Here is a 13,352-nt window from a genome sequence, read left to right as displayed (position 1 = left end):
TTTAGTAGTAAAGTCACAGCAACAATTCCGAGTGCTGTTTGGTTTAGAGGTTTGGGTCAGATTAGCACTAAAGGTCTGCCTTTGTCTTCCACTGGTCACCATTTATTTCCTCCTCTGGACTCTCATGTACAGTTTAACTGGAGGTTAATGTTCAAAATCCTCTTTGCACATTCCTGCAGCTGCAAAATACAGAGTCAGGGAATGTCATCAATGACGTACATGATGCATGAAAGCCGGGCTTTGAAGGTGGTGCAAAATATCTGCAGTAAAATTAAGACCACGTAGGACTGGCATGCAGTTTGTGTTTGTCAAGCATAAGATACAAACAGAAAAGAACTAAATGGTAACGTATTTCCCCACATCAGATATATATTAGCTGACACCTTTACGTGTGTGTGCACTTGTGTGTGTGTTTGCATATATAGGCAAACTGTGACCCGTGCGTGACAATATTTTGCATAGATAAAATGCGAGTGGCAGCATTATAGATATAATGATGCCATGTGGGAGTGAGTCCTAACTTGGACATTCAATTCCACTCAGAAATGCACGTCACATATCCATGTTCTGTATCATAAATAAGAAAATTGCCATTGTTAGATGTCATATTGAGCCATACGTATTCCAGAGGGACTGCTCAATTGTTAAATAGATAAGCCGACTCAGATCACACATCAAACCACATGCTTAATACATAATACATGTGGTCATCAGAGAAGGTCCTGCGTGCTGCTACTGGCATAAATCAAATGGTTTCCCTCCTGTAATTTTATATTAAAAATTTGTCCACATTATTTTTGCTGCTCAAATTTTGTTCAGAGAGATTGTATCTTCATAAAGACACAAATGTGATTACCTCACAGCAGCACAAAGGATTCTGAGACGACTATAATGATAAATAATAGTCTAGTTATTCAGTTATTTGGAAAGTTTCAGTGTTAAAGCTTCATAAATTGTGTCAATGTTATGGCCATAAGTGGTGTCAAAATGAAGAAGAAACATGCAGCACCATGAGTGAATAGTCAATGTGAATTGTTGGGTTCACAACTATTTGTAGGAACACTGTCGCCACCTAGTGTTGCCCACTGCTGCATTTATTTATTTGTTTATTTAATTGACATGCCCATGCTGTGATCAGTGACAGCACCTCAGTTTGTATTTCAGAAATGTTTTTTCCTCTGCTTTTCCTCTCAGTTGTAGTGACAAGTACAGGTTTCAGTCTTGAATATTCATGAGGTGCTTTGCATTGACCATTTGTGATTGAATGTGGACATGCAGTGGGCAGGATATAGACAGATCAATGTGTGCACAGTTCAAAATAGCCTGTGATGTATAAAGAGGTTTATTTTTTTCGTGCTACATTTTTGCCTTTTCTCTCATACGTATACTTTTGTATGAATTTTACGCAATGTTTTATGAACGAGGTCCCTCGACCATAGTTTTATTTTTTATATGTACTTAGAATCTCAAAAACACACCATCTGTTTCAAACATCATGAGCCACTTTAGAATTAATTACGTCACCTCATTCTAGCTCCACTCCTGCATTCTGTCATTGTGTATTTTGTTTCTCCTCATACTGTGGATCAAATCTGAGTCATTACTTTGACAGGGCCATTTGTCTTCAGTACGTAAATTAGTCATCTGGATTCACTCTCCATTTTTGAGGATGACGACTTAGATCTGTAACTGTGTACAGGTCGACTTCACATGATGTCTTGTCACCACCGGAACAATAACAACAACAGCAGGTGGATTTTGATATGTAATTTTGCCAGATAACTGGATGAACACAATGATGTGATGCTGCTTTTACAGTACTGTGAAAAAGTGTTTGCCCTCTTGACCCTTTACATGTTAGATTTTTATTAGAACATCAAAAAACACAACAAAAATTCAGGCCTTGTACATTAGAATTTCCAAAATCATGCTCTTTAGTTTTTGAATGTTGCATCACCAGTTATACGGCTTCATGATGAAGTGGTATAACCATCATTTTGGCTTTTAGATTTTTAATTCATTTATATCAAACTGTAGAGATGTACTTTCACTGTGAGTTTTAAGAGCATGATTTTGGAAATTCAGATATACAAGGCCTGAATTTTTGTTTAGTTTTTTGTTGTCCTAATAAAAATCTAACATGTAAAGGGTCAAGGGGGGCAAACACTTTTTCACAGCACTGTATGTTATGATGGATGAATGGTCTTGTTAGGTGCATTTGCCAGGGTTAGTCACAAGGTGAGGATTCATTTACACACAGGGGAGATTAAGCAGCTCATATTAGCCGAATGTCATGATAATGGTAATTTTTGATCCTGCATTGTCCTTTGACCTCCACATTAGAAATATTACTAGGACTGCTTTCTTCCACCTGCGAAATATAGTGAAGATTCGTCCCATCCTGTCTATGGCTGATGCTGAGACCCTGATCCATGCATTTATCTCTTCTAGATTGGACTACTGCAATGTTCTATTTTCTGGTTTACCGCAGTCCAGCATTAGGGCTCTCCAATTGGTTCAAAATGCTGCAGCCAGACTTTTGACACAGAGAAAGTTCAACCACATTACACCCATTTTGGCATCTCTTCACTGGCTTCCTGTCCCAGTGAGATCAGATTTTAATGTTCTGCTACAAGCCTATAAAATTATTCATGGACTGGCACCTCCCTACCTAGCTGATCTAATTAAACCTTACGTGCCGGCCCGGGCTTTACGTTCTCAGGGTGCAGGACTACTTTGTGTCCCCAGGGTGAATAAGAAGTCTGCGAGTCATATAGCTTTCTCTTATCGTGCCCCTGTTCTGTGGAATGATCTCCCTGCATCAATAAAACAGTCAGATTCTGTGGAGACTTTCAAGTCCAGACTTAAGACACACTTATGTTCCCTTTCATATGGCTAGCATACTGACATAGTATAGTTACATTTTTATAGATACACTTTTTACTCTTTTAATTCATTTTATTAGGAAACAGAGCGTGCCACGGCCTCAACTTTACCTAAATTCTGGGTCTTTTAGTGAAGCTTAGGGCTAGTGGCCCTAATGACATCACAACAGGATCTTTTGGATGTACAGTACATTATATATATATATATATATATATATATATATATATATATATATATATATATATATATATATATATATATATATATATATATGTGAGTTATGTAAGACCGAGAATTTCTAAAACAGTGCTGTTGGTTTGCTTTTTTCGTGTGTTGTTTTCAGACTCTGTCTGATGCTTTCTGTTGCCAGATGACTTATATTATCCAAAATAAAATTTGTATGTGTACTTTACAGCAGTAGAAGTAGAAGGACGGCATTTCTACAGCATTTTTTTCCATCTTAGGGGAGGTGATGGTCTAGTGGTTAAGGTGTTGGGCTTGAGTCCAGAAGATCATGGGTTCAAATCCCCGCCTGACTGGAAAATCTCTAAGGGCCCTTGGGCAAGGTCTTTAATCCCCTAGTGCTCCCGGTGTGTAGTGAGCGCCTTGTATGGCAGCACCCTGACATCGGGGTGAATGTGAGGCATAATTGTAAAGCGCTTTCAGCGTCTGATGCAGATGGAAAAGGAAGGAAGGAAGATAATTTTAGAAATTTTTATATTGAGAAGCCTGATTTACTTTTAGTATTTGAAATAACATAAACAAATTAAAATATGTGAAATACCAAGTGGCCCAATACTTTTGGAGGGCACTGTGAATTTCTATACCATCAATAACAACAACAAAATACAGAAAGAACTGAACCTGTATGACAATCAAATGATAACTCAAAATACAATATGGTACCTGAACCCAACTCAGAAGAAAACACCGCCATGTCTCCAACATCTATTCTACTGCAAGACGATATGAAAACAGGATACTGCTTTAACTGAAGAAGAAATATACTTTAACATAGAAATATATTTTCAAAACAAGAAATACACTCAGACTGCAGCAAGCAGGCCAACAGTAGAAGAACTGATTCAAGATGGAGCTTTTTGGCTGGAGCTCAGTTAGGTTGTTTATGACTGGAAAACTGCTTTTCCAGACATTCTTCATTATAATCTCATCTGCGACCTTTGTCACCAACAAACTAAATCAATCATTTAAAAATATATATATTTCAGATGACATGTTGGATAATTTGGTTTTCATTTGGATAGGTGAGTTCAATTAGAAGCCAAATAATCTACCAGACCAGGCGCAGATTCAAACTAAACGACATTTGTGGCTAATCGTTAATGCTTTGCACATGTAGTCTTATTTTGATTAAAGCATGAGCATTTTCTTTAGAGATCTTAATTTAAAAATAAAAGTCCAAAAATTATATTTACCTGAATTTGATTCAATCTGAATTAAAGCACCACTGAGTTTAAATATTGGTGTCACATTTGTCAAATCACAAAACTCCATTGTCTTATTTGTCTCTTATTTGTTTTCTTCTGAGTTGGGTTCAGGTACCATATTGTATTTTGAGTTATCATTTGATTGTCATACAGGTTCAGTTCTTTCTGTATTTTGTTGTTGTTATTGATGGTATAGAAATTCACAGAGTAGATTGTATACAGTGCCCTCCAAAAGTATTGGGCCACTTGGTATTTCACATATTTTAATTTGTTTATGTTATTTAAAATACTAAAAGTAAATCAGGCTTCTCAATATAAAAATTTCTAAAATTATCTTCCTTAAACTCAAACTCAAAGTAAATCTCTACAACCTGATATGAATTAATTAAAAATATAAAAGCCAAGATGATGGGTTGCATAAACAATGGAACTCTTTGGTATAATACCTGTAAATAATCAGCTTTATTGCCAATTTTCTTCAGACAAGTCAGGGGATCGATACATGAACATTTCTAATTCACTGAATATGTCTTCGACTTTATTTACAAATACAAACAGTATGGCACTGTATGGTAAATCTGTGTGGAGTAGACAGTTCTCAAAGAAGGAGAAGAGTGAGGAAAGCCACCAAGACACTCACACATCCCAGAAGGAGTTATAGGCTTCTCTGCCTGTGATTGGAGAAATTGTGCATAGCGCATGTTCTGCATTTTGTATCCCCAGTTATACAGCTTCACGATGAAATGTTACAGAGGAGGATTTTCTCAAAAGAAGACCTGAAAGTTCAGCTCCATTTTGCCATCCATACAGCTGAGATGCAAGCCTAGATTTGATGCTTTGGTGAAAGAAAATCCTCCTCTGTACCACTATTCCAGTTCTTTTGGAGGGCACTGTAGATGAGTTGAGCCAAAGATAAAACACACACCTCCTGTTCCAAAAGCTCCAGTCTAGTTACCAGTTAATTCAGTTCCACTGAGACTCTGTCTGACTTTTTCTGATTTGTCCATGAGCTTGTTTGAATTGTTGTCTGACATTGTTTAGGCTTCCTTTAGTTTTATTAATTCCCTCGTTTGTGCCCCAGGACCTTTGGCTCTATGACTTTGCGTCGTCAGTCCGTGAGCATTTTTGTCTTGGGACAAACATTGTGTTTGTTAGTTCTCACAGTAACACTGTCACCACCCCCCCCCCCCCCCCCCCCCCCAAAAAACCCTCAGTGGTCATCACAGACTGACCCCCTGAAGTCTAAACCATACAAACATACAAACTCTCCCAATTCCCACAATACTCAGGCTGCTGTGTGTTTTTAAAGACTTTCTTGTTTTAAAATATTTCCATTCCACCCATTTGTGCCCATTTTCTGTCCAATCAAGGATCTCAGCTGTCTTTCCCATCCGTGGGAATGATTCTTGGAAAGTACTGCTACAAAGGAATACTGCAGTATTTTCAGTATTTATGTTTTACATATTGGGTGTTCTTTCGGTTGAAGTGTCTTGTCGTAAGGTAAAATCAAGAATGCAAGAGGAACACACACACACACACACACACACACACACACACACACACACGCTAATTTTCTCCAACCTTGGTGGAGGGGTGAAACATAGGCCATGAAAGAACCTGTTCAGGCTTGGTTCTGATCTGGGTTCTGGTTTGTCAAAACTCCAAGATAGGATATTTTACTGGATTTTACTCAAATTCAAAAGAACAGGAATTATCTTCATAGCAGTGTGAGATATGCAAACATCATGATCATCATATCGTATCCTTTATTTATCCAGGTGAATCTTGTTAAAAAGAGAACTGAGCATTTAAGCAGCATTACAATAGTTACAGCATAAAACAGATTTTGGTCATTGAACAAACAGTCACAATAAGGAACTCGATGAGACACGGTTACAGCAACCCCTGGACAACGGTGCACAACGCTGATATTTAGTTAAAACAGAGTCTGCTGGACTGGACTTGTGATCATAAGATGACCCCAAAACATGGGCAAAAGTTGAAGATGGGGACTGTTACTACTGTTAACTGATCTAGATTCCTTTGAGGTAGATTTATATCATTGTATCATTGGTCTGTTCATATATATATATACACACATACATACAGTGCATCTGGAGTGTATTCACAAGGCTTCACTTTTTAAACATTTTATGTTACAGCCTTATTCCAAAATGGAGTTTTTTTTTTTCCTCAAAATTCTATACACAGTACCCCATAATAACAATGTGAAAAAGTTTTTTTCTTTAGATGTTTGCTAATTTATTAAAAATGAAAAACAATGAAATCACATGTACATAAGTATTCACAGCCTTTGTCATGAAGCTCAGAATTGAGCTCAGGTGCATCCTGTTTCCACTGATCATCCTTGAGATGTTTCGACAGCTTAATTGGAGTCCACTTGGGCTAAATTCAGTTGATTGGACATGATTTGGAAAGACACACACCTGTCTACATATAAGGTCCCACAGTTGACAGTGTATGTCAGAGCACAAACCAAACATGAAGTCAAAGGAATTGTCTATGGACCTCCAAGACAGGATTGTCTTGAGGCACAAATCTGTGGAAGGGTACAGAAACATTTCTGCTGCTTTGAAGGTTTCAATGAGCACAGTGGCCTCCGTCATCCGTAAATGGAAGACGTTCGGATCCACCAGGACTCTTCCTAGAGCTGGCCGCATGTCTAGACTGAGCGATCTGGGTGAAGGTCCTCTATTTGCACATTAATCAGTCAATCAATCAATTTTATTTATAATCACAACAAACAGTTGCCCCAAGGCGCTTTATATTGTAAGGCAAGGCCATACAATAATTACGGAAAAACCCCAACGGTCAAAGCGACCCCCTGTGAGCAAGCACTTGGCGACAGTGGGAAGGAAAAACTCCCTTTTAACAGGAAGAAACCTCCAGCAGAACCAGGCTCAGGGAAGGGCAGTCTTCTGCTGGGACTGGGTGGGGCTGAGGGAGAGAACCAGGAAAAAGACATGCTGTGGAGGGGAGCAGAGATCAATCACTAATGATTAAATGCAGAGTGGTGCATACAGAGCAAAAAGAGAAAGAAACACTCAGTGCATCACGGGAACCCCCCAGCAGTCTAAGTCTATAGCAGCATAACTAAGGGATGGTTCAGGGTCACCTGATCCAGCCCTAACTATAAGCTTTAGCAAAAAGGAAAGTTTTAAGCCTAATCTTAAAAGTAGAGAGGGTGTCTGTCTCCCTGATCTGAATTGGGAGGTGGTTCCACAGGAGAGGAGCCTGAAAGCTGAAGGCTCTGTGTTCCATTCTACTCTTACAAACCCTAGGAACTACAAGTAAGCCTGCAGTCTGAGAGCGAAGCGCTCTATTGGGGTGATATGATACTATGAGGTCCCTAAGATAAGATGGGACCTGATTATTCAAAACCTTATAAGTAAGAAGAAGAATTTTAAATTCTATATTAAGTTTTGCTTATGTAGAAATATGTTGTTTGCACTCATACCGTTACTGGTTTTGTCAGTGAAACTGAAACAGAGATCCTAGTCTTTTGGTATTGTTTCACTTGAAAAATACTTGTGTATTGTCCTGGTAAAAGGGCTTGTTGTTGCTGCTGCTGTTTGTTTGTTTAATAAAACCACAAATGCAGTACTTTGGTAGGATTACATAAATAGTGAGCACATCACTTAACTTTAGCTTTTGTCTTTCGAAGTGCCTCACATTTTTCTACACAGCTAGAAAATATAATTCTATGCCTGAAAAACATTTTTGAGAAAATACGTTTTCTTGGCTTGTTCACTCCCTTAAAAAGCAAGAAAATGTAGACCCATATAAAACATGTATTCTAGAGGTGATAAGTTTCCATGTTTTTTTTTTTCCTGTATTTTGTAGTTGTTCTCACAGAACATGCGTGCAATTATACTGTTTGACCACTTGATGGCTGTAGAGAGCATAGAGTGCTGCAGAAGATTTCTTTGCAGATGTTTGTCTCCCTCTGCTGGTGCAACCTGTAATCAAGCAGAACCTTCAAATTTGGAAATACATACAGTACAATCTTTTCTTTCTTTCTCTTTTTCTTTTACGTCCATCTCATTACATTGTTGAGATGCATTAGGCTTTAAAATATTTTTGACAGCTTTGAGAGACTGATTTTATTTGTACAGCTGCAATTAATCTGGCAGTTATTTATATGATTAATCTTTTAATCTGTAAAATAAAAGTGTTTGGTACAATTTAACAGAGCACAAATGATAAACCAGTATATCACATGTTGTGCCGTGAATAAGAAAAGCAGCAAATCCTTTTACGTCGAGAGGCTGGAATCAGAACAGGCTTCAGATTTTCACTCGATAAATGACTACAGCATTTAATTTAATGTGGAAATAGTTGGCAGTTTAATGTCTCACATGCATGGCTGGAGGCTGAACTCTTTCTGCCTTACTTGTCTCAGGGACCCCCTGGACCTCTTGGCCCCCAGGGTCCCCAGGGGCCATCAGGGAGACCAGGAGATCCAGGTATCCATGGACCAAAAGGACAGAAAGGTGATCGTGGCCGTGGAGGCACCATCGGCACCAAAGGAGCTGCCGTAAGTTGTGCTTCCTGATTTTTGTCTCTTAGTTAAGAATCGTGAATATAACAAAAGTTCATGCTCGCTGTGTGATTGTCCTCCGTCCACAGGGAATGGCAGGAGTTCCTGGCTTTCCTGGAAGCGATGGCATTCCCGTAAGTCTTGTCAAAACTCACTGTTTGTGAGAAAAGATCAGTTTTACCTGCAGTATTCTGTGGCTGCGATGGTTTGACATTGTGTCCTGCAGGGTCACCCGGGTCAAGCTGGATCCAGAGGGAAACCAGGAGCAGATGGCTGCAACGGCACACAGGGAGATTCTGGGAAACCGGGGCTTCCTGGTGTTGATGGCCCACCTGGTTATCATGTAAACAAGAACTTATCAAATAGTGACCAAAAAATCTAATGATTGATTTAGTCAGAGAACCTAAGTGACCTTTGGCCTTTTTTTCCTCCTTCTCTCAGGGACCTCTGGGCAGGAAGGGAGAGAAAGGAGAGGACCTGGAGCTGAGTGTGTTTATGCGCCGTTTCAGGGTGAGTGTGACGATTTATGATGTCACACTGCTGTGAGGAAAATGCAGCCACCTTATTCACTTTATGAATGTGTGAACCTTGCACATGTCTTCACAGGGAGATCCAGGAACCCCAGGATCCCCGGGGATATACGTATGACCCTTTACTCAGATTACATGTTTGTTTTTAAAGACACGACTAATCGCACCAATGCTGAAATGTCTCACATAAATGCATCTTCTGCTTCTTCTTCTGTGGATGTTATTTCCCTTTTAATTGTGTGTCTTAATATTTTTCAGGGGCCTGTTGGAAACCCAGGAAAGCCTGGTCCCCAGGGTCTTCCAGGGCTAAAAGTAAGTGCACACTTGTGACCATGAGTACATTTGTTTGAATGTTTCTAAATGTTTGATGTGTAATAATTCAATCCAATGACAACACAAGTTTTTTTTATTCTCAACTGTAAGTTGTGATTGTCAAGAGACATTGCTGTCCTTCCGTCCATCTGTACGGCAAAACCTTCCACGACCTAAAACCCAAAAACCGTAAAACTCTCAAAATCAAAATTTTTATACATCAAGACTGGGAAGTCAAAGATCTGCCTGCCAAAAAAAAACATGCATTTTTGACATTTATAAATGCATTTTTTTTTAACTGTATTTTGGGTTTCAAGTAGGAAATATACAGAAGCCCTGAAATGCTCACATCATTCACTAGATGGCGACAAAAGCTGCTCAGATGTGCAGCAAATTCTCAACTGTTGATTCACTTAAGAAGTTAACTTTTGGTGACAATAACGTGGGCTGACAGTGAAAAATCATCTTATGCCGTGTTTACACATAGGCAGGACGCGTTACAAATTTCATATTTGCATCATTCTTGGCACATTCTTGACATTCTTAACATGACTTAATGCATCTGAATAGGTTTCTTAATAGTGCGTGTTGGTGTGTGATATTCGTGATTTTCGTGGAGCATGTTTTTGGCTGTCAAAAAATCTTCCACGAATGTCACGCACCACCTTCATTTCGCCTCATGGCGTGGAGGTTGCAACTGAGCGTGTTGATCCATCTTGATTATTGGTGATCCTTAATAGAGCATGACAGCGTTCTTCTCTGACGTGCGCACAGCTAAACCCTGCTGCACCGCATTCAGTTTCATTGCTGCAGTATGCTGAAGAAGGACAGTGACGCCAAGTCGGCTAAAAGTTTCATTCCAATGCTCCTCGGTGCACTCCTGCAAGTGTTCCACCTGTTGCATGTGCCTGATGTTTGGGAAAACGTGCGAGACGAGAGCCACGTGGAACTACACATCTGGCTCTCTCCGTCTCCTCCTCCTCTCTGCACCACTTTGTTGGGCACAGAGCCCAGCTAAGCATGCAGTCACAAAGTTCTTCCTCTGTGGATTTTGAGGAGCAAACTGGAGCGATCTGAATTGTTCAGCAGCTGATGGATGAATATGGGTGTGTGTGTGGAGACAATTTGCCTCATTCACAACAGGACGATGTGCTGTTACGCACAACACTGTGCAACATTATTCTTGACAGTGCGTAATGGTTCCTGATAATTCTCCAGCAACACGTGCCATTAATCGTAACGCGTGGTAACAGGTTGCAGTAGTTCCTGAGGACACCTGACGCCTCTGCCTCAAATCATCACGTTCGTGATCAGCAGCCAAGAATGTATACTTCGTGGCGTTTGTAACTTGTCGTTATTATGTGTAAACGCAGCATTACAGCTGTGTCCCTTACCCTTATGGGCAACTTACTTGTTCTTTTAGCAATTAGGAAATAGTATCTGTGGACATGAAGACAGCATGGCCTATGCCAATGTGACACTTGACCTCAATGACCTTGAATTCACCCAAATGATTGAATCCCATGAGTCCACTGAAGGGTTTCCCATGTTTGGTCCAAATTTGGGTGACCCTTGACCAAAATAAATTCTTTAAGAGCAATTTCAGGGTCAGCCCTCAGCGATATACTAACCTGGTTGTGGCAGATTTGGGAATCATCATTTGAGCAGCGTAAATGTGTAATGTTGTGGGAAATTTGCCACAATGTTGTGCACGAATGTTGCAATACAACATATCCACAGCATTAATACAGCATTATTACTGTACTCAAGCCTTTATACAACTAATGGAAGGAGTCTGTTTGCTGTAATTTTACTACAAAATATTTAGTTAACTCCAATAATGCTCATATGTTGAAAAGTCATAGGAAGTCTTCCATGCTTCTACATGGGATTTAACCAGCCACGGTATCTGACCACTGCTCCATGCAATAAGGAAAAATGGTTGAGAAATGGTGTTTGGTCATCTTCAGCGCGACAACATTACTGGGACTCTGCATAATGACAGTGTGGCAACGTTAAAACCTAAACCAAAATACAACGTTCCATTTATGGAGTGTGTTTGCTGGAAAGAATCAAAATCAGCCAAAGGTCCTGGGAGGAGGAGGCAACAAACAGATAGACAGGCAGGCGACACAACCTCACCTTCAGTGTTTGAAATTGGCAAATTGTTTCCTCACCTGGGGAATTTCAGAACCCACCCCCATATGTTTGCCAAGTTTGGTGAAAATTGGAGTGAAAAAAAATTCTAACTTTGACCTTTGACCCAAATGACCTTCACTCCAGTGAACAAACCACTATTGTGTGTGCCACATTTTGTCCAAATCAGAGTCAAAAACTAAAGTTTTTACCCTTGACCCCAGTGTTTCTCCTTTAGCAAATCTGATTTCTCCTGAGCATTTCCCCAAACTGCCAGCATATGTGTGCCAAGGTTTGGTGCAAAATAGAGTGAGTTAAGTAACAAATTCTGAAACATAGCTGACAGGTTAGTTGAATCCTGTCATGTTTGGTGAGAGTTCATGCGTCCTAATGTGAGGAGATGTAGAATTTACACAAAAAAATTTGAATTTTGCCAGCAAGTCTTGTGGCGCAGCCTCATCTGGAGCAAGAGGGAAGAAACACTGAACTGAGATTTCATATTTAAATCAAATATAGATAATTATTATGCAAACTGAGATCAGTGCAGATGACAGCAGTGAATGGAGAGAGTGTGAATCAGGTTCTGAAGATGGTGTCTGTCTTCTGTTAGGGTCCACCCGGATTTCCAGGTCCTCGAGGACAGAAGGTAACATCACAACAGTAACACATTTTATCATCAGTGCATATTGTGATTTATGTATTTGTTTGTGTACTGTGACCTCTGACATAAAGGATTCTGCAGAAGCAGCTTTGACTCTTATGTTCCTCTGATCAGGGCAACATGACCAGCGTGCTGAAGGGCGTCAAAGGAGAGCCTGTGAGTCACCGCGTTTTTCACTTCTGCTCCTCTCCTGTTTACATGCTCAGGACGCTTACGGCCTTAACATAAAACGCAGTTCTGTTCTTTTTGAGAGTCGTCCGTCACGTTTTAGTCTGAGATTTGTGTGTGTGTGTGTGTGTGTGTGGTTTAGATCATCCTGATCACCTTCCTGTTTTGAAACTTTTTTCACTGTACAAGTGACAAGTTAAGTATATTCAGTGTTGCTAAATCTGATTCCTTGTTTTGAGTTTGCATCCAGTTTAACACTGTGTACCAAGTGGACTCGGTGTTACACTGAAGTTATTTCTGGGCTTTGTGCAAGCCAAAACATGTCCCGTGCAGTGAGTGAGTGAACATACTCTTATTTTGAATGAGTTATCTTAACAAGTACAGAGAAGCATTTTCTGAAAAAGAACATGTAACATTTCAGATGCGCTTTGCCAGAAGGCACATTGAAGAAATGAGCCTAGATTTGATCTATTTTCTTGTATAAATATCTTCCTCTGCACCACTCCGCCATGAAGCTGCATAAGTGGTGATGCAACATGCAAAATTTGCACTGTGCACAGTTTCTCCAGTCACATTTCAATTTATTTTCATTAATATAGCGCCAAATCACAACAGAGTTGCCTCAAGGCACTTTACACAAGTAAGGTCTA

At 39.8% G+C, this 13,352-nt stretch overlaps 1 protein-coding gene across 3 annotated transcripts in view; it reads left to right on the top strand.

Moving 5' to 3' along the window:
* The window catches only part of col4a2 (collagen, type IV, alpha 2), a 110,946-nt gene that overhangs the window by 70,555 nt on the left and 27,039 nt on the right, over nucleotides 1–13,352 (top strand). For 2 of the 3 annotated variants that reach the window (XM_034185806.1, XM_034185804.1), the window contains exons 5-12: nucleotides 8,758–8,892; nucleotides 8,985–9,029; nucleotides 9,122–9,238; nucleotides 9,337–9,405; nucleotides 9,502–9,537; nucleotides 9,684–9,737; nucleotides 12,484–12,519; nucleotides 12,649–12,686. In XM_034185806.1, coding sequence (XP_034041697.1) covers nucleotides 8,758–8,892; nucleotides 8,985–9,029; nucleotides 9,122–9,238; nucleotides 9,337–9,405; nucleotides 9,502–9,537; nucleotides 9,684–9,737; nucleotides 12,484–12,519; nucleotides 12,649–12,686 — 530 coding nt within the window. Of the gene's footprint in view, nucleotides 1–8,757; nucleotides 8,893–8,984; nucleotides 9,030–9,121; nucleotides 9,239–9,336; nucleotides 9,406–9,501; nucleotides 9,538–9,683; nucleotides 9,738–12,483; nucleotides 12,520–12,648; nucleotides 12,691–13,352 lie in introns of all 3 variants that reach the window. The other variant, XM_034185805.1, reaches the window with a different exon arrangement.

Source organism: Thalassophryne amazonica, chromosome 14 (assembly GCF_902500255.1).
Source record: "Thalassophryne amazonica chromosome 14, fThaAma1.1, whole genome shotgun sequence".
In the NCBI taxonomy this organism is placed as follows: domain Eukaryota; kingdom Metazoa; phylum Chordata; class Actinopteri; order Batrachoidiformes; family Batrachoididae; genus Thalassophryne; species Thalassophryne amazonica.
Note: the sequence above shows the minus strand (reverse complement) of the source record. Positions and strands in the feature narration are given on the sequence as shown.